Raw genomic sequence first — 21,681 nt, forward strand, 5'->3', positions numbered from 1 at the left:
TCATCATCATCCTGTGGGTGCTCCTGACTGGCCTCGATGAAGTCGGCCGGGGGCACCTGGGTGAAAAAAGAAATGACTGCAGGTCATTCTCTTCTTTAAGTTTTGTCTAATGGAGATTCAGTCCTACCTGGAATATCATGGCAGCTGGAGGCTTCTGCCTCAGGCTGCTCTCCCAGTCAGCAGCACCGCGCAGTCGTGCCTATCCCAGCCTACCCCTTGCCACCAGTGCTCACAATCAGATACTTAGACCTCTACATTTTGCTGCAACTAAAAAAATTAAGCTGCCGTTTAGAACTGTCCCCCAACATACATATCCTGGGACATTTTGTATTATACCAGTGTCAACCAAAGGCCCCCACACAAATGGAGATTCAGTCCTGCCTGTGCTTCTATCCTAGTGCTTGTCACAGATTCCCATTTTCAGCCATAGGCTGAATAAGTGCAGAATGGTGGTTCACTCTACTTCACTGTAAGCCAGAATCCCTCTCCTCCCCTCTTTGATCTCTGCTTGCAATAAAGTCAGTGTTGTTTCTTCTTCCTGCATTCTTTATTACCTCATCATAGAAATGGGAGGATAACTGCCACGGTAGCCCAGAAGTGGTGGGTGAGAAGGGAAGCAACGGATGGGGTTGTTCCAGAGGCACCCCCTGGAATGGCATGCAGCTCATCATTTCTGCGGGATATCTGGGCTCTGACCTGGGGTGGCCATTCGCCTCTCTGGTTCTTTAATAGGCTTGCCTGATATTCTAGGCAGGACTGACTCTCCATTAGACAAAGCTTAAAGAAGAGAATGACCTGGGGAATCATTCCCATTTTTGTCCCGACGCCCCCGACCGACCTCACCGAGGCCGGCCAGGAGCACCATGACAGCAGTAGATGGTATAGTATGACTGGTAACCATCTCTGCCAACTTGCAAAGCAGCAGACGGTACAGTAGAGCCGGTAACCGTCTTTGCTAACTTGCAAAAGGCAAGGGGATGCTGCTGTGTAGCACTGCAGTACCACATCTGTCAGCAGCATCCAGTAGACATACAGTGACAGTGAAAAAAGGCTGAATGGGCTCCGTGGTTGCCGTACTATGGAGTCTGCCCGGGCAATCCAGGGAAAAGGGTGTGAGAAATGATCGTCTGCCATTGCTTCCACGGAGGGAGGATTGACTGACGACATTTACCCATAACCACCCGCGACAAATTTTTGGCCCCATCAGGCATTGGGATCTCAACCCAGAATTCCAATGGGCGGGGGAGACTGTGGGAACTATGGGATAGCTACCTACAGTGTAACGCTCCGGAAGTCGATGCTAGCCTCGGTACATGGATGCACACTGCCGAATTAATGTGCTTAGTGTGGCCCCGTGCACTTGACTTTATACAGTCTGTTTCCAAAAAATCACTTTCTGTAAAATTGGAATAATCCCATAGTGCAGACATATACCCTAAGGTGCCACAAGTACTCCTGTTCTTTTTACTCTTTGAGTGTGGCTTGAGAACAACTGCAGGAAAAATACTGTCCATGGTCCTCCATGTTAATTTGCTAATGGCTGAAATGCTGCAACGTCTGCTGAGTCCAGCCTTTATCCTTGATTGCTCCATTGTCCTTCGTAGCACATATTTCTCTAATACATTTTGCATATACAGAACATACACAATTGCTGTTTGCACTGCTTTGTGGCAGACTGGTAGCCACAGATTGGGTTGAGCTGCGTTTCTAGCCATCATTAGCCCCTATAGAATTGATATGGGAACAATTATTTATTTTTCAGGGTGTTTTCACTAGATGGGAGTTCAAGTGAAGGGGCAAGTAAAGGAAATAGGATTTGAAAAAGCCACATTTTTTGTTTAACCCTTAGACCTTGGAAATGTTGCTAAAATAACTTTGCTGTATGAAAATGCCATATTTCATTGCATGAAGAATGCTGTGTCCTATCTTCCGTTATTTGCTAAATGAAAAGAAATGTGCACACTCCTATAAACCTTTAGACTGACCCCCTCAAGTACCCATTTGCAACAAATTTTTGGGAGCACTATGTAAGACTAGTACATACTGACCATTATTTAAACACACACACACAAAAACACACAGCCACTTTATATTCTAGTTATGTGCTTGGCTATGTGTTGGTAACATGTTGTTATCCTGTATATACTTGGGATTTTATGGTTTATTCCAAGTAGCATACAAGAGGTGATGGTGTGCTTGGAGGCAGCTACCTTAGCTGATGTAGAAGAAGCCAGCTGTCCAAGAATACGCAGCCAGTTCCCCCTGCATAAGTTATAGGAGTGAGGTTAAACATCTAAATCTGGTCAGCAGGGTAGGCCTGGGAAATGAGAAGAAAATAGGAGTCTAGTCTCAAGGCTAACATTAATTTCAAGCACAGTTGCTGTGAACATCTAGTAAATTGTTAATTTATTAAAGGTGCAGTTTGTCCCTGGTTTAGATATACAGTTAGTTTGCTTGCTCCTTTCTCACTTTCATGGTTGAATCACTTCCAGACTCAATAGTTTCTATAATTTATTGGCACTTGCAGTGTCATTGCCCTTTCAACTGTGCTTTTTCTGATTCTTTTTCTTTTCTCTTTCTGGCAGATAGAATGCTAAGTTTGACAAAAAATGAGAACTATTTTCTTGGTTATGAGAACAAGAATGTATCTCTTGTGGAAACCACATGCAATCTTAATCAAGACTTGGGCCTATGGTATACATTTGGTTGGACATAGTCCTGTGAAAACATCTTTTTGGCCCCCAAAAAGTTGCATGCACAGATTTCCATTGCCAGTAGTTACATCCTGCTGGAAATCTGCCATCAAGTGATTTTTTCTGTTTGAAACTACTGTGATTTTTGTGGCATGCTTTAAAGGGAATATAGGTTACATAAAGTCCACCTGTGCTTTATGTTGAATATTAGACTCATGAGAAAAATATATATTTATCCCACACCATATAAGAAACCATAATTTAGCAACAGATGGTTTACTGTTTTGTTGGTAAAGAACAAATAGCCTTTGATTTCTAAAATTTAATTTAAATAATATATATTTACTATATTTAGGGTTGCCAACTTTCTAGTTTCTTAAAACCGGACACTACAAAACCAAGGCCCCCTGCCTCCCTGTCCAAAGGCTGAACTCACCATAAAGAGAAGAGAGAGGTTGAAAGAGACGGTGTCTCTCCTTCTCCATCCAGCAACAGCTTTGAGGTAAAGAGTTTGCAGGGAGTGATGGGAGTGGGGGCGGAGGGGGGAGCTTCCTGCAGCTGGAAGAGGGTCCCAGAGATAGGGAGTAGCCCTTGCAGGGGAAGACAAAGTGTCCCTCGCCAGCCTGGCCAGGACTAGCACCTGGAATGCTTCCAGCTCTGTCCCTCCCTGGCTCTGGGCCCAGCACTCTTGGATTAAAGGGGAGCTATGGGTTGGATTGACCATAAAATTGTGGCAACCGCTCTTTTGGTATCCAGTCAGTACTTCTGACCGGAGACTGTCCTCTGAAAACCGGACTTTCCAGTCAAAAACTGGACACCTGGCAATAGTCTGTATTATGCTTTTCAATTTTTTTCCATTCTGCTTGGCTGGAATAGCATCAAATGATATGCTATCATTCTGGGTAGGCTGGCAACAGACTACTTACTACACATGCTCAAACATGTTATCAGGGGCGTGCAGTTATTTGGTGGCCCACAGTACCATTTGGCAGCTGTACTACAGACAGCCAGGCAGGCAGTGCTCATTTTGTCATCCTGCCCCCACTTGATCTTCCCTCTAGACTGGGATGGGAGAAGTTGTAAATGCCAGTGCCCTGATTTTCCGGTGTGCTGAGGACCAATAACTTTGAAGTTAGTGGTAGCTGAGCGACCACAGAACATTTGAAAATCAAGCCACAGATGAGTTTTGAGGTGCTTCAAAGCAGCATTCCTTTCTTGGCTAAATAGCCACTTTCTATCTGCCAATCACCTGTGTAAATGCGAACAAAAGTGGTGTTTTCCATTAGGAGTGACAAGGCAGCCTGCATGTAGCCAGTAGGTATGCCTGAGTTTCTGCAGTCTGTTCTCTTCATGCTCTGCTGACCACACAAGGGAGAGGATGTTAATTTGCCAGCCCACCTCCCAGGGAGAAGGGAAAGAGAAAAAGAATGTGGATCCTGCTTCCTGCATCAGCATTGAAGAAAGAGGCTCTTGACTGTGGTGATTTGGATAGGATTTGTTCCTGTGCTTCTTTAGGGAATTTCTTGAGCAGATGATGTAGTTTCTTTTGGTAACCCTCAGTGGGTTCAGAGGGTAATGGCCTGTGTGATATGGACTCAATTCGAATCAGTTTGACCTTCCAATGGAAGCCTTTATAACCCATTATCTAGCCCAACAAGCCACCTAGTCAACCCAAAAGCATACATGATTACTAATATAAAGTTCTACTTCTATCTGTATATTGGACAGGCCAAAAAAATAAGAGCAGTGGTTGTTTTTTGTATTTGCTCATGCAAACAAACATACATCGTAAAAAGTTTCATTGGCTGGACAAATATGTTTGATGGCACTTGCAGGAATTCTGATCCTTGACTTTACATTGTCACTTTTTACACTATAGTATTAAAAGAAGAGTTACCCAGGCTGACACCATCATGTGTTCTGTCTAGCTTCATCCACTATTCAGAGCCAACTCAGTTTCAGAGGAGGAAAGTGCAAATTCTGGTGCCTGGGCCTTCTATAAATGATGAAAAGTTAATATAGACAAAGAAGGAATTCAGATTAGCTATCTTAAAAATCAAGTCTGAGGAATACAGATCTTTGTAAGAGGTTGTGAATTGCTCAATTGCTCTAACTTCAATAACTTTATAAAAAGTGTCTTGTGTTCCAAATATTCTCTAATTTCCAATGATAGGAACCCTTTGAATACGGGAACCTGAGAACGAGAAGTTTCTATATTAGGCATTTGTTAGATGCCATCTGAACTACAGAATTAGTCAGTATGGCTCAAAATATATTTTCTTGGAGATAATGCAGTGTAGGGCAACCAAGATCAGACAGATTAAAATGTGAAGGGAATTGGGGTATTTTCATAGGGGAAAACAGTTTTTGAAATGGCATAGGTTATAAAAAGGATTGTTACATCTGGTAGGTATTTTTTCACAACAGATAAGACACTCAAAACCTAACAATAAAAACAGGAGACTAGGAGTAAATAGGAATCTCAGGGCAGTATGGTTTCATGCAAAGGATAATAATGTTGAAGAAGTTTCCAAGGAAAGCAATTGAAGCAAAAAGTGTTAATGAATTCAAGAGAAACTTAGATTTATTTTTGGAGAAGGAGGGGATTGAGAGACATGCTGAAAAAGCCAGAAGGTCAGATGAAGCAGATTTTTTTATTATTATTATTATTAAGGCAAGTGTGTTGAACTCATTTGGCCTTTTCCTGTTCCTAAAAGGACTTGAGCTGGATCAGCAGCTCCAGTGATGTCAATGGAGCCAATTTACAACAGCTGAGGATCTAGCCCCCTATGTTTTTGTCTTCACCCCAAAACAAATTGGAAACACCCAGAGTTAATTAACTGTTGTACCAGCACTATAGTAGCATTAAAACCAGGACCAGCTAAATTAAAGAAATATATCCCTACCCTGATGGTGATGTGGACTTTTTAGAAAAGATTCGTATCTGTTTTGTTTTTTTAAGTGTGTGTTACTTTAACCATAGGGATCAATCAGTCTGTCTGTTTATATAAAGCGCTGAGTCTATATTTGTGAGGTGAGTGGGTTTGTAACATACACATTTTTAGCCCACGAAGCCTCATCAAGAGTCAGCTGAAATGCTTAAACCAGTTAAATCAGCCATGATTAAATATGATGGATACAAGGATACCTGTTATGCATCAACATACAGTGTTTTTCATTTTGACATCAACACAATGCTTAGTACTAATGTGTTTGCTTTGCTGTTGTCTGGATTCTTTGATATATACCCGAAAGCAAAGTGAAACCATTTCTTTGTTGTTATTTGGAAGGATGCTACTGCGGGGGGAAATTGCAAAATCTTGTGGGTTTAAAGTCATTTTTATGTGCAGATTGAACCAATAGACCTCTAACTACCAATTTTTTGCATGCACAGCTGTTTGCATATGCAAAAATTGCTGGCATGATCTCACCGGCTCACTAAAAATTTGCCCCTTAAATTCACAACTTTTTTAAGATATAAAACAATCCTTAAATCTGGAGGAGGGGCATCTATCAACTATTGTTTTCTTTTGCTACACAAGCATGTCAGCAACTTAAATATGAATAACCTTTTGGCTTGTAAATAACTCTGCATTTCGCTAAGCACTTGCAAGACATGGTTGGCACAAGCTGAATCTTTATTATTGTGATTATTATTTAAAAAATGGGTTTTAAAGGAAATCAGACTCCTCTCAGAGCCTAATAGAATTCAATGGGTGGCCTGAATCTGGTTTGTTTTAGAGAGCTACCACCCATGGTGTTGAGCAGGATCAAATATCCCTAGCCTTGTGGTCCATGAGACAGCAGTTTTCATTCAAGAAAGAAAACTCTCATCAGCTCAGGGTTAGTGGATCAGACTTCGATTGCATGACTTGGATGGGCTTTTTCCTTCCATCTCTCTTCTCACTCCCACTCCCACCCTTGTCTGTGTTGATCACCATCTTGGCTAAGGGTTTTATGCAGAACAGCTGCTGAAAGTTTCTGGTGAATAAAGAAAATTTGTCATTAGGTTTTGTCATTAGTTAAATCTACGACTGAATGGAAGTAGGTTCTATATTCCTATCTTAACAGGAAATACCTAGTGCTGCAGTTGAGGACATTTGATATACGCAGTGGTTGAACTCTCGGGGCCCATGTTGATCTCACTTACACAGCATAAATCAGGAGTCAGTGGAGTTACACTGACGTAAAACTAGTTTGAGAGGGTGTAGAACCAAGCTTTAGTGCTCTCAGTTCATACAAAGTTCCACAGTATGTATCAGGGTGACCTGGAGTCTCTTCCCACCTCTGCCACTGCCTTGCTATGTGGCCTGGGTCAACTCACTTCACCTCTCTGTGCCTAGTGTTGTCAACTCTCACAATTCTTAATCACAGGTCTCTCAATGTTCAGTGTTTTCCTTAAAGACCCAAGTTGAGGGCCCTTTGATTCTGAGGGAATCTGTTTTCTTTAATTGTTTTCTTTTTTCTAAAGTAGGTTCTATTCCCCACTATTTCAGAGGAAAGCTTGACAATGTGACTTCAAAAGGTTCCAAAAAGACAAAGAAAATAAGGAGAACCCCAAATGTATTATTTTTAAAACCTCCTGATTTGCAAGCTAAACTTATGAGTTAGGACGTCCAGAATCATAACTTTTGAAGACGTGGCATTGGCGATAGTGATACCTCCATTTCCACTCCCACTCCCTGTTTATCTTGTCTCTTTAGAAGGTAAGCACTTTGAGACAGGGACTGTCTCTGGCTATGGTTTTGTACAGTGCCTAGCACAATAGGGTTTCAGTTTCACTTGAGGCATCCAGATGCCACCAAAAAACAAACAATAACTAATTATAGAGGTTTGTTCCATTTTAAAAGATACTACCCATTTGAGAGAGAGTCCCTAAACTTAAAATGGTGAATATTGCTGGAATCTGTAATCACTCTAAAAACTAAATTAATATTTTAAAGTGCAATTACTGTAGCAGTTTAGCAGTGCCTCAAGCCTTGCAGTTGTCTCCAATTTATATCATTTTTGTGAGAGAGTTTGTAAGAAGCAAAATTTTATGTTAAAATTTGAATGAATAAAAATATGTACCACCTTATTGTGCAGTGTTGTTAAAAGGTAGGGTAAATCATTTGTAGCAAATCTGGCAATTATTTTAAAATGTGACCTGTAAAAAAGAATGGAAAATATAAAAGGTTTAGAAAGCCTTTGTAGTTATTGCCAGTATAGGCCATGAACTGGAGTCCTGCTCTTTGTGTGAATTGATTTACTTAAGTAATGGTAGCATTGAAGATTTCCATGCGAGAGTTTAAACAAATTGTATCTTACAATCCAGTTGTGAAGGTACCTTTTTCTTTAAAATCAATTGAATCATTCTCAGGGTTTCAGTTATTTATGGTGTAGGGCGTGATCCTGATACTGCTTAAAATCAGTGGAGCAGAATCAGACCCATCATTTGCTGTTGATTGGTCTTCAGGATTCACCAGATTCATTGTCCAATACAGACAAATGAAAGAGGGCTTTCATACTGAAACCAGTCCAAAAAGTGCAGCTAGCTGCTCTTACATGCTACACCTGCCCCACGCTCCAAGGGATGTCTAGCTAAACCAGCTAGCTAGCCTCTGTTTAGCTAAGGTACTCTACCAGGCCAACAGTACCATAGTATCTGAATACCAAACAACCTTTAATGTATTTATCCTCACTATTCCCCAGGACATAAGGCACTGCTATTATCCCCTTTGTACAGTGAGGCACAGAGAAGCTAAGTGGCTTGCCCAAGATCACACAGGAAGTCTGTGACAGAGTGGAGACCCCACTTTTCCAAGTCCTGGACTAGTGCCCTCGTCTTTGGACCATTCTGCCTCTTCCGTCAGCAACCTGTTGCAGCAGGGTTGAGAATGAAATTAACCTGCATATAATCACAATCGCCACATAAGATGTTTAACCCCTGATTTTCATAACTTTATTTCTTTATTTAAACAAAATCTGCAGGCCCAAAGTGTGAGAAACTGTGTAATTTACTTGTCATTCTGTGTCTCTTTAAACATAACTCTTAAATCCTTGTGAAAGTGTTTTCACAAAGACTTGCTGAGACCTTCACCTCTGTATTTCTCTGTTGCTCCAGGATACTCCTTCAGCCAGATGACTCTTTGCAGATTCTAGCACCAGTGGAAGCTGATGTGGGTTTCTACACCTGCAATGCAACTAATGCTTTGGGATCTGACTCTGTCTCCATTGCAGTCACTTTAGCAGGTAACGGAAAAGTTATATCAATTACACAGAACTCTTTCTGCTACTGGTATGTTATTATCAAGTACAGATGGGTTCATGCATTCAGATATTATGTAACTAAAATACAAATTGCAAAATCCTAAAAAAATAATAAAACTCTCCAAAGCTCACCAAAATAATCCCCAAACTCTCTCTCAACCCCCTGCTAACAATGTATCCCTCCCTTCCAAAAAAACCCTGGAAAGACAAATAGGCTTTGCAGCATGGTCTGAAGATCAGCAAGTTCCAGCTACAGCAAATTGAGACTGGAAATGCATTCCACAGTTCTACAAGTTCCCACACCCAGAGCACTCTGCCGCTAGCCCCTCTTCCCCATGTGCATAATTAAAATTGGGGATGGCAGCCTGAGCAGCTTGGACAATCTCAACTACCCTGGGAACACCAGTGGAGACATGCAGTCTCTGTGGTGCTTAGGCCCCAAAACATTTCCTCCTTCCAAATCTTGTGTGACTAAAAACATGGGATCTCTTAAGCCGAATGTCAAAATGGACAACATAAGTTATTCCCTCTCATGTCTGTATGGAAATAACGTCAATCCGCTTTGTTCCCGCTGGAAATTGCTCTATTAGCTGGGGTGCCTCAGTGAATGAGCTAAATTTGAGGGAAGATGTATGTCGAGGCTGGACAGATAATATCCAGGATTTTGGACAGCCACAGGCCATGTCCCAAGCTCAAGCTTCAAATTATGTAGAGAGCTTTCATTTATAAAATATGTGCATTTTCAGTGACTATTTCAAATCGTCAGTGGTTGTCTCACCACCCTTGAACAGCATGCATCCTGTGGGGCTCTAGTTACTGTTGGCTCTATCCTGTAGTTGCTGAGCATTCTAGTCTCAATCCAGCTAAGCACATAAACCATGACTTTAAACCTGGGAATGATTTTGTTGAAGTCAAGGGGAGTGTTCAAGTAGATAAAGTTAAGCAAGTGCTTAAGTGCTTCGCTGGATTGGACCAGAGCACTCGGCACTTTTCAGAATCAAGCCCTATGTCCTTTCTAACCTGTTCTCACCAAAGCATGACTGACATTCTTCCACCCACTGAGAAATAAAGATTCATAAAGGATTGACTTTCTGCTTCATATGTATCCAGTAATCGTTCAGTTCCACAGCAGAGTAAATATTCTTTGTTCATTTAGGAGAAAGCCAACGCAGCGAGAGGGTGAATGGGGAATGGATGCAAAGGATAGGGAGTGGGGAGTAGGAAGGAGGGACAGTCAAAGCTCAGGGGTTATAACAAGACAAAGAGGTCAAGGAGAAGTGGAATGTGTTTATTAAGGGGGGGGGCGAAGAAAACATATTAGTAAAACTACCAAGAAGTAGTTTGAAATTCCATATCTGACAGTATAGTTCACTCATTTTTCACTGCTGCAGCTTCCCAGTATGTGTCTCTGTAAGTAGTAATATTCAACGGTGGGTGTGCTGACTAGAGAGGCAGAGGTGCATCATTGGACTTGTGAGTGAGCGTTTCAACACAGAACACAGGCTGACTCTAGAGCAAGGGAGTACTAGGAGAGACATGGCCTGGGCTGAAAGCAGCTCTTTCATTTAATTAATAAGGTTGGTTGGAAAGACACCTTACCTACCCCATGGAGCAGAAGCAGCTGGAGCCCTTTGGGGGACAAGGGAAGAGCTAAATCAGACCTAAAATAATATTTTTATTAAACATTTAAAGTTAGCAAAAACAAAGGGCCTGATTTTACTCTTACTCCAGATTTACACAGGCATAGGTATCTCTGGTGAATTCAATGGAGTTATGTCACTGTAAAACTGGTGCAAGGCCCTAAATTTTGTATTGATACTATATTATAAAATATTAGACAAAGTTCATGCATAGTGTAATTCTGGAATTACATCAGAGATGAATTTAACATGCAATTTTAAAATGGCATCTTTAGGGAGTTGCATAGTGGTAAAGAGGCTTTACAGTCCTTATAGTCCTGATGGGTGAATTCCTTGTGGGATAACTAGTGTATGTGGATTTGGAAGCCTCTACGGTCAAATCAGTTTTCATCTCAGGCAATTTATGGAGACAAATGGATCTCAAGCTATAGTAGTGTCCACACAGACTCTGACATGCATGGGGGATTTTACAGACCCAGAGCTCCTTTTGAGGCGATGAATTATCCAAGACTTTGGTCGACTTTCTGAGGTGAATTATTAACTGCAGACTTCCTAGACGTGATCTTGGTGGCCCTGGAGTTCCTCCTGTAAGGTGCTATGCATCTTCATCTTCTGCCAGCACCTTGCAAGATGATCCCCAGTTGTACGGATGAGATAATGGGCAGTTCTTGAAACAACGCAACAAAACTTTTTGGCACAAAAGAGGTATTTTCCCAAATGCATTGGACACCAGAGAGCTTCTTCAGAGGAACTGGGAAATGTGGGGAAAGCTTATCTCATTAAAAATGAACAACTTGGCCTCTCTGATGAATTTAGCATATGCAGAGACAAAGAGAAAATGTGCTTCCATTTTTGGAGTGGTTTGCTACTTTTTATTGGTTGAACAGTTGACAGATTTTTAATCTAATGAAGAAATCATGAAACCCCCACTGGGAAAATAAAAGCTGAGTTGCTATTTGAGATCTCTTTACTTCTTTTATGATTTAGTAGTTACATTAAAACATCAGAACTTTGTGAGCATTTCATCAGTGAAGCGAAACATTTGTTGCTGGATATTCCATTCACATGATAAACACGGTAGGTTGATGGATAGATGGATTGATACACTAGCAACTCCATATAAAAAGTGCTTTTAACAGTCCTGGAAATACTCTAAATCCACATGGCAGTTTATGGATTTTAATTAGGGGCAATTGAAACAGTTCGAGCAAAATCATCCATCCAACCAAAACAAACTGGACTCTTCTTTTTTCTCTCTCTCTCTTTCTTATCTCCACTCAGGCTTTTTAGGCCAGTTTCCTCTTCTGCTGCCATTGCAGATTTATAGCCAGATTAAGTCATTAGAAATATAGGCACAGGCCAAGGGCCGTGGCCCCTGAAGTTGCATGATGTTGTCACAATCTAAGCTTTTATTTATAAAAACATTTCCAACCCTTATGGTGGTGAAGATGAGTTGGAAAATGTAAGTCAGGTGTAACTGAGGCAATGTCGTCTGCCTGAGCATGCAGACAACCTAAAAAAATAGCTCTGAGAGGTTTGAAATTTCCATTTTAATGGGTTGTTAACTTTGAACCCCACAGCTCAGTCCCTTACTACCATCGCCCAAGAAGGATGGATTTTGCTGTTACCATCCTGTCATCGATCTACAGAAGTGTCAACAGGGACCACACAGACATCCCCTCCCCTCATCTGTTTGGTTGGTGGAGTTCTCCCTCCACTAAGATGGACGCAGGCCTCCTCAAAACAGAGAGAGGAGGCCCAGCCTGTGTAACATGTAGCAGTAGTGGGCCCCATCAGACAGTCGTTGTATGAGTGGCCACTGCAATCCCCAAGAGGAGTGGGCCAAAATACAGGGCCAAGGCTCCACGTGCTGCTGTGTCTAGAGCCCCAGATTGCCTAAACCTGGCACTGACCCATACACCACACCAACCCAAAGTCCCATTTAATGCAGAGACACATGCTGCTGCTTCCCTGCACTCACATCACTGTCATACAGCTCTCACGCCACTACTCTCAAACACATCTATGGCCCCATGCACACCTCAATACACACACTTCCCCTGCTGCCCCAACCCTCATGGTCATGCTGTTGTACCAATCCTCATGTCATCACACTCACCTCCACCACCAGCTGCTCCAATGCCACTCTTACAGTCACATTGCTAGCTGCCATTGCATCTTAGTCCCTGCTGGGCCCAGCTTTCTACGTGCTGGGCTTGCTGCACAGGCTGCCCTTCTCTCTCTTCTGCCAGCTGCCCTCTGTTTACATTTAGGGTGCCACCATGCCATACATTACGAGAATGTCACAGAGCAACACGGTACACAACCCCATAGTTGAACAGAAGAGCAACAGTCAAGGGCTAGAACTTGTGACTGTCCGTTTTTGGCATGTTTACCTCGGTCCCATGCAGAACTGATGTTGTCTCGCTTCTGTTATCAATTATTTTGTGCACCTAAAACGGAGTTTATGAAAAATATGACTGATGTTAAAGAAATGGATCACATGTTGTTCTAAGCCTCCCGCACTGCTAAAGAGCCTGTATCCACCCTTTGGGGGCTTTGTTCTATGTTTGGTCCTTGGCAAATGGTACTGTCTGCCTTGCAATATCAGGTGAACTGCTTGCTGCAGCTCCAATTGCATTGTTGTTCATTGGTTCAGCTGGTTCTCAGATGTGTTGGCATGACTTTAATGCTATTCATTCACTGCTTTAAGTGATTTTTTTCAAAGCAACATCAACTATGAAATTTGAGCAACTCCTGCATAGTATAGTAAAGCCCAAGAGCAGGTGGCCTGCATCACTCATACTCCAGCATCACATGCTGGCAGACAGTTGTCCTACATCAGCCATTTGTATTTCTATACCCGGCATATTGTTCACAGTCTTCCCTTTGTGACTACCATGTACTTTGCTTTGTGAACTATGTTATCTCTTATATACAGGAAAACCACTGATCAAGGCATCGAGAGCTACACTGATCAACACAAAGTCCTCTGCTGTCACGGTTGACATTGGAAGCACAGTGAAAACAATCCAAGGTGCAAATGTTACCATTAGCTGCCAAGTTGCAGGTGAGAGACAGCTCGGTCCTTATAGCTAGCAGGTAGCAAGTGTGTTTTTAGCTATAGATTTCCTCTGAAGTTCCTTGGCATGTCAGTGTCTGTGCACAGGTGCCTTTGTTTCAGATTTTTGGGTTTCGGGCAAAAATTTTCTTTGTTTTCATACTATGGGAGCATTGGAGTTGTCATCCCATGTCAGATCAGTGGTCCATTTACCCAGATATTCTGTCTCCAATAGTGGTCAATAACAACTACTTCAGATGAAAGTGTAAAATCCCCCGTAATGGAGAATTGGTGGTCATTCTGGAACTATTCGATGTTTTCATTAACGACATGGATATTGGAGTGGAGAGTATGCTTATAAAATTTGCAGATGACACCATGCTGGGAAGGGTTGCTAGCACTTTGGGGGATGTTTTAGGTAAGATCCTAGGTAAAACTGTCTAGCTATAAGGATAGCTGATCGCTGGAATAGACTTCTAAGGGAGAGGTGGAATCCCTATCGCTGGAGGTTTTTAAGAACAGTTTAGACAAACACCTGTCAGAAATGGTCTAGATTTACAGGAGGCTGGAACAGGTGTTCTTCGGAGATCTTTTTCAGCCCTGCATTTCTGTGATTCTATGCCAATTTGGGAATTTTACTTGACAGGCAGGTAGTGGCTGGCTTTTATCCTGAAGTATGAGAGCTGATATTCCTTACACATTTTTAATTCTACCTTGTGTATAAATTACCCCTTGTATTTTTTTTCATGTACGTATACAAATGCATGGGTTCCCTGTTGAATTTGTCATTGATTTTAATTATAGACTGCAGTTATTCTTGTATATATCCTTGTATAGAAAAATACACGTCCAGAGTAGCAAAGTAAGCAAATGTGCATGTAATTTTGTTTCATAAGGCATGCCGAGTACTGTCTACTTCATAACAGATGAGAATGGTGCAATGGGTATTCAGTAAATTGGGGAGAGAGAGGACAGTTAAAGGCCCCATTTCTTATGGAAACAGAGAAAACAGGACAATTATGGAGTGTATCGTTGAAGGAATAAGTGGGAGAGAAACAGCCAATAAGACACTGGAATAATTGTTTAAAGAGTGGACTTTACGATATCAGATACAATAGGCCACATTCTTTGGACACACTGAGCTGCTCAAAACTACTCTAAATTATGCTGGGAAGGTAGGTGAGGTTAATATATTTTATTGAATCAACTTTTGTTGGTGAGAAAGACAAGCTTTTGAGATACAAATTGCTCTTTCTCTGGTCTGGGAAAGGTACTCAGAGGGTATGTCTACACTGCAATTAGATACCTGTGGCTGGCCTGTGCCAGCTGACTTGGGGTTGCGGGGCTCAGGCTAAGGGGCTGTTGAATTGTGGCATAGACTTTTGGGCTCAGGCTGTAGCCCAGGCTCTGGGACCCTGGGCATCACGTGGTTCTAGAGCCCAGGCTCTAGTCCAAGCCCAAACATCTACACCGCAATTAAACAGCCCCTTAGCCCGAGCTCTGCAAACCCGAGTCAACTGGCATGGGCCAGCCGCAGGTTTTTAATTGCAGTGTAGACATACCCAGGGTGTCACAGATAAATACAGACAGATAGTTTAACATAAGTAGTTAGCATATATTATAAGGGACCATTCAAGGTGAAGTGGCCTGTTAACACCCTTGTAATCAAGAAGACAAAAATGGTGATTTAGTGGGTTAGCTTGTTGTAATAAGCCATAAATCCAGGATCTTTGTTAAGACCATGATTTTTGTGTCTAGCAAAGTTATGAATTCAAGCTCTCAGGCTCATCTTTTTAAAGCGGTGTGCAGATTTCCTTTGAGGATGAGGACAGATAGGTCAGATATAGAGCGATCACTAAATGATGCTGACAGTAACAGCCCCCTAAGAAATAGTCTGTCATCCAGGCCTCACTGGAGTACAGGGTGCTTTTGGCCATACCCCCTCCAGTCTGTAATATGCTCTCTACACCAGGAAGATCAGAAATGGGTGGCGCAGAGGTGGTATAACCATGCTGGGACTTCTTTGTGTAAGGGATACCTGAAAATTATTCATAATGCAGAGCAGCTGGAATGAGGGTGGAGGATATGATCCACTAACACAAAATCCAGTTTTCCAACCTACACCAAAGTTGGTAGGAAATGTTCATGTTGTGGCCATGGAAGATAAGTTCCAAGTTTGATTGTTTCCCTTCCTTTTTGACCAAATTGGAGGAGGAGGGAAATCTGCTTTCTTTGACAGGAGATTTGTTTCAACCTTAGCTATGGAGAAACAGCATGTCTCTCCACAAGACTGTCTGTGTGAATTTTCCTTCTTCCACCCCACCTTCCAGTCCCCTCCCCAAAATTCCTGACTGTGACGAGTGCATGAAGCATCTTTCCATTGCGTAATCTCTCTTTAAATTAACAAGGTACATGTGGTACTGGTCAGCGGGGACAAAGACAGTCCAAATGGCATGTGGAGTACAACAGATGGGATCCCTGATAATTAATTACTGTCTCTGGGATTAATGAAAGAAAATTATAGTATTATGGCAGCTCAATTATAGTATTATGGCAGCTCAAGGAGGATTAAACTCAGTAATTCTGCAGCATTCTCGTGCCAAAGTCCCTTGCAATCAGACTGATCTTCAGTGCCTTCTAAGGAAGGTTCTGTTAACTTTCCCAAAGCACCTTCATGGCCACCAGCATTGATGGAATATAAAAGAGAGCAGATTAAATATGGACATGTAGATTTCCCTTTTTTGGATGCCGGGCTGTTTGCAGCAGCACCTGGGAAATGCCGTTGATTCAGATGGTGAATACTGTTAAGGAACTGTGGCCAGATTCACCCTTAGTTAACATTGGATTCCAGCAGCATAAACCAAAGGACAAATCTACCCTGGTGGAGATGTTGCCAGGGAGGAGGATGTGGCAGTGCAAAGTTGCCACAGTATCTTTTACTTCTGAGGACACATTTCCTGTTTGATCACTGGGGGGAACTTTCCAACATAGCTGATCATGGAGACTCAAGGCCACAAATGCTCTTCAGCATGGAATACTCAGGAGATGATGGATCTTATTGTTGTGTAGGGAGAAGAGTCTGTTAGGCAGAGCTCCGATCCAGCAGAAGAAACGCTGACATTTACGCCAAAATCATGCAGGGCATGGGGGAGGAGGGCTGCAACAGGGACACACAGCAGTGCCATGTGAAAATAAAGGAGCTTCGGGAAGCATACCAGAAGACAAGGGAGGCAAACAGTCATTCTGGTTCTGCCCCACAGACATGCCGCTTTTATGAGAAACTGCATGTGATTCTTGGCGACAACCCCGCCACTACCCCAAAACACTCTGTGGATACCTCCCAGGAACCCCAGGCGACCTTGAACAATTCCACGCAGCTACATGCACTGTGGGATATATACCCACAGTTCAGTGCTCCATGCGTCAATGCAAGCCATGCTAGTGAGGATGCACTCCACCAACACAATGAGCACAGTGGAGACACATGAGATGGACTTGCTTAAATTGGGGGCTCAGTGTCAACTGACATAAAATCGATTTAACTTTGTAGTGTAGACATGGCCATAGAAACAAAGTGATTTCTGTCTGCTGCCTTGTCTATAGTGGGAAAAGGCACTGCCTTAGAAAACATGTCAGCAAACTAGCATGACATGAAATACAATTTTGCCTTTACTGTAGCGAAGGATTGTGTTATCTGATTGTGGTTTAACACAACTGCCCTTGTCCAGTCTAAGAAGAAAATCATGTGTGACATTGTGTTGGTTAGAAAAGTATTATAACCCAATGAATTTTCCCAGTGTAGACAAAGTTGATGGCAAAATGTAATGTCACAGTTCCCCAGGTGTTATGAGCAACTCTCCAGAACATCGACGTGCTAGAGGCAAAGGAATGGTTGGAAAGTGCTACTAAATTCATATAGAGTACTTGATCCTACAGCCTGTTATAGACATCGAAGGAAAGGAAACAGAATATTGGCTGTAAGAGGAGAGAATTAGAGGTCAAAGTGATGTTTACAGAGCCAATGTCGGGAATCTCTAGAGGCAGAAACTTCCCAGAATTTGTAAAACCTGATTTCTTTTCTCTATGAATCTCAGGGGTGCACCACAGCCAGTAGCACAACAACTGGAGAATTGCTCCAAAAAGCAGCCTTGGAGCTGTTTTCTCCTTTCAGCTGAAAGCCCAATTCACCTCATCCTTAGAAGCTTTGTGCAGATGGTCTGCTCTGAATTGTCCGTGAAGGAGGGCTTCTAGGGTCGCAACTTGCAGCTCTGGCTCATGCAGAGAAATACTTTTAATGAAAGTCTGCAGGGCAGCAGAAAAGAAATATTAGCTGCAAGGCTTAATTATGACATTTGCTATAGCTGCTGCAGCCAGGAGACAGAAATAGGGACTGGTTGCTGACAGGTGCTGATAAGCCTGGTTTCTTCAAAAATAAGAGATAATGAAAGAGACCTTTACTAGAGCCTGGGGAACTGTTTTTATATAGCTCTTTAATTTCTTTTAGGGGGCATAAATGTTGACAAATTCTGTGCTCTGAAATGAATTATAGATGCTTTTAAAAGTAGTTAAAAATTATAGTAGTTTTAAAAAGAGGCGAACTTGATGCTTGATATACCTTGACTGAGTTACACCAAGGATGAATGTGGCCCAAGGCATGTGCAGCTGTGGGACCCAGTTCTGCTCTCATTTCACCAGGACTCTGCTGTGGGTTTGCACCCCTAGGACTATACGTCATACTGGAGAAACACATTTTAACAAATGGGATTTTGCACCTAGTCTAGAGAGGCCAGGGCGTGTTTAAAGACTTAGTAGGTGATGGTGGCCAACCCTAGGATACACCTGGTACTAAGCCTAAGAGCTTATCTACACTTGAAGTGCTACCTTATAACAGGAGAACTCATCAGTGTAGGTAATCTATCTCCCTGACAGGGTAGCTATGTTGACAAAGAATTCTTCTTCTTGTCCCTATGGGTGCTCCACTGTAGGTGTATGTGCATTCCTGTGCTTCTGATTGGAGATCTTTGGTAGCAGCGTCTGTTTGGCCCACATGTGATCTCTCCCCTCCTCATGCTCTGCCTCGAGGCTAATTAGCACTATGCTGGTGAACCACCCTCAGTTCCTTCTCAACCACCCCTGGCTAGACATGGAGCAATTAGCAGTCTACTCACAGATGCATTACTACTTTAGAAATTCATTCCTAGCTTGTTTTAGTGTTTTTCTTCTTAATTTTAGGGGGGTTCCTTTGGTTTTTTCTCTGAAACAAAGCTGCTCCTCATGGAGGGAGCTCTTCAGCCTGCAACTGTCCCATGCCTAGAGACTCCCAGGCAACATAAGTCATCTCCTCAGCCTTCTACCTCCAAGACAGGTGAACCAAGAAAGAAATCCTTGGGCTCCCCACGTAAGATTAAAAAGAAAGCTTCGAGCCCTCATAGTGAGCACCAAACCAATGAGAGGAGATCTCCGGCATGTTCAGTCTCTGCAGTACCAAGAGCACTAAAGGCGTCTAAGCGTGTTACCCACCAATCGTGTGGGTCCAGCGAAAGAGAAAGCACTTGTATACCTAAAGACCCTGTGGGAACAGGCACCAAAGCAGCAGTACTGAAGTGGAGACCATACCACTTTCGGGCAGGTGGCATTGATACGGACATTCTCAGTGCCGACAGCTGCGAGACAACCGTCATTGGACTGCTCCATGCGGACAAGATTGCTGGTTCTCTCAGTACTGCTGACTCAATACCAGCAACCACTGATGGTACCAACTACTGCAGCACCACAGGAATTTAGTTTCTTTAAGGACCTCACATTGTCTGAGGTACCAATGTCTCCTCTAATCTGTACTGAATCCCCGGTACTGTGCACATCGCGAGCCCAGGAATCACTACTGGCACCACATCTTGCATCTCCACTCTCCATATCAGCTTCATTGTTTTCCAGTGAAGCATCAGATAGTGACCAGGAGAAGGTCCTCTCCCGCCACACTCATCATCCTTCCTCCCAGTATCAACATGGGCCTGCCCAGTCAGACCCTCGGTATGGACAACCCTTGTAGTATGACCAAGCATGGGCTCAACCACCCATGCCTTTTCCACACCTCAACAACCTCACAACTCAGGGCAAATGGTTGGTTTTTTTGCAGACTCTCTCTTTTCCTTGTATTTTATGTTCTTCATTCCTCCAACTCTTCCCTAAGTTTCTTCCTTCTGTGTTTCATTCAAACACAAGAGTTTTCTTTTGGGCTCCTGGCTTCCTCTTTACGCCTTGGTTGCTCATTATCACCTGCATCAGACTACGACACTGTCCATAAAAGTATCACTATTTCAGAACATCCCAGTACTGAAAACTAGTTTTTGTTGTAAGATCTCCAAAGTGCTCTGCTGACTTTAACATAATATGCACATCATATAGCTAAAGGAGCAGCGGAATTAGCACACTGCTTGTCACTTATACCAGTCAGCCTTTTGCGTGAGGGATATACTAAGTCCAGTGAAAGGTAGAGGAATAAAGTTGTTGATGTCTGCTATTGAAGAAGAATGGATAAAAGGGAAGTCTTCAGGGGGCATAAATACTATTAGCAAGTATTGGCTTGCCGGGGTACACACCATCATTCAATGTCCAATCAGCTCAACAGAAGAAAAGTTGACAAAGACAAAAGAATCTTACTTCCAAAGGGGAATTTAAATGGCTTAGGGCCAGATATTCACCTAGTGTAAAGTGATGTAGTTCTGTTGAAACCAAATTAGTGATGCCAACTTTCACCAGCTGAGGATCTGACCCTGAAGACTGCTCTTTCCTTCACATTTATGAAAAGTATTGTATTATGACTTCACACCGGAGACTTGGTTTCAGTTCCCTTCTCTCAGCCATTCATTTTCTATTATTATTTTCTTTAAACTGCATTCTCTCCTATATTGGACACTATTATTTAGGCTGCTTTTCCTCTGGACAACAACTGCATGACAAAACAGAGAGCTAGGGCTGACTGAAATGCTCTTGCTCCCCCTTGTGGTGAGGGTTTGGAAGAGTGGCTTTGCACACGTTTGCACCTGCATCTTTATATTTCAGTTTTAGAAGTGTTTGCCAGCTTGCTATGATCTTGGTTTCATTACCTGTTTCTGTAGTATAAACCTGTGTAAGCCACTCATGTAAGAAGGATACACAAAAACAAAGTTGCTGCTCATTGAGATCTACATTTCTTCTCATCCTCCCCCATCCAGTTTGCTCTGTGGTACTATAACATTTGGTTGCAATACATTTATGTTTAACTTGGAAGCTTTAGATTAAAGAAGAAAGTAAGAGTGACCTTTCTGTACAGGTGGTCAGAGAAGGCGTTTGTAGATGTTCTGGACTCTTTGGCTGTACAAAGTTATCTGTTCTGTAGCAAAGGTAGCTGCAGATTGTACAGTGGCATTACGGACTAGATCCTGAAATCCTTGGTGGTACTCATTGAAGCAAAAGTCTCTCTGACATGAATGAGAGTTTTACCAGAGTAAGAGCTGGGTAAGGCTTTCAGGATTTGGTCCATCTGAACAGATATGCAGCCATCTGCAAAGGAGTTAATGTAACACAGTGTTGGCAACTGTTGTGATCACAAGTATTGCCATATCTGATGTTTTTGTTAAAGTCCCAGCTCCAGAAGTCATGTGATTATGGAAGATCTCAGCTTTCATTAACAAAAAAAGGCAAATTTCTAGCCTCACAGTTGCAGATAGAAGTTTGAAAATGTGACCACGTGCACCCAAAAGGCTCAGAAAGCAAAGAGAAAGAGCTCCAAACATTTTTTTAAATCTTTTTTAAAGCCTGGCTCATGATTTTTGAGTGATTGGAGTTGGCAGTGCTGGTAACATGAAGATGTGATTCATTGTAAGCAGCCTGAAGTAGTGCAGCTACTGTATTAGACTTGAAAGCAGAAATGCCTATTATAGAATGGATTGTGCCTATATTGGCGTGGCACTGAAGGCAAGGGCCACATGCTGGCAAAGTCAGCAGGTGGTGCAGGGGGGATGGGAAACAGGCAGAGCATCCTGATGCTGCTGCAGTG

The 21,681-nt window shown here is 42.5% G+C and overlaps 1 protein-coding gene across 4 annotated transcripts in view; it reads left to right on the plus strand.

Annotated features, from left to right (window-relative positions):
• Positions 1-21,681, plus strand: part of ADAMTSL1 (ADAMTS like 1) — a 692,925-nt gene that overhangs the window by 625,654 nt on the left and 45,590 nt on the right. For all 4 annotated transcript variants that reach the window (XM_030566852.1, XM_030566853.1, XM_030566854.1 and 1 more), the window contains 2 exons: positions 8,797-8,924; positions 13,524-13,652. In XM_030566852.1, coding sequence (XP_030422712.1) covers positions 8,797-8,924; positions 13,524-13,652 — 257 coding nt within the window. The remainder of the gene's footprint in view (positions 1-8,796; positions 8,925-13,523; positions 13,653-21,681) is intronic.

This window comes from Gopherus evgoodei, chromosome 6 (assembly GCF_007399415.2).
Source record: "Gopherus evgoodei ecotype Sinaloan lineage chromosome 6, rGopEvg1_v1.p, whole genome shotgun sequence".
NCBI lineage: Eukaryota > Metazoa > Chordata > Testudines > Testudinidae > Gopherus > Gopherus evgoodei.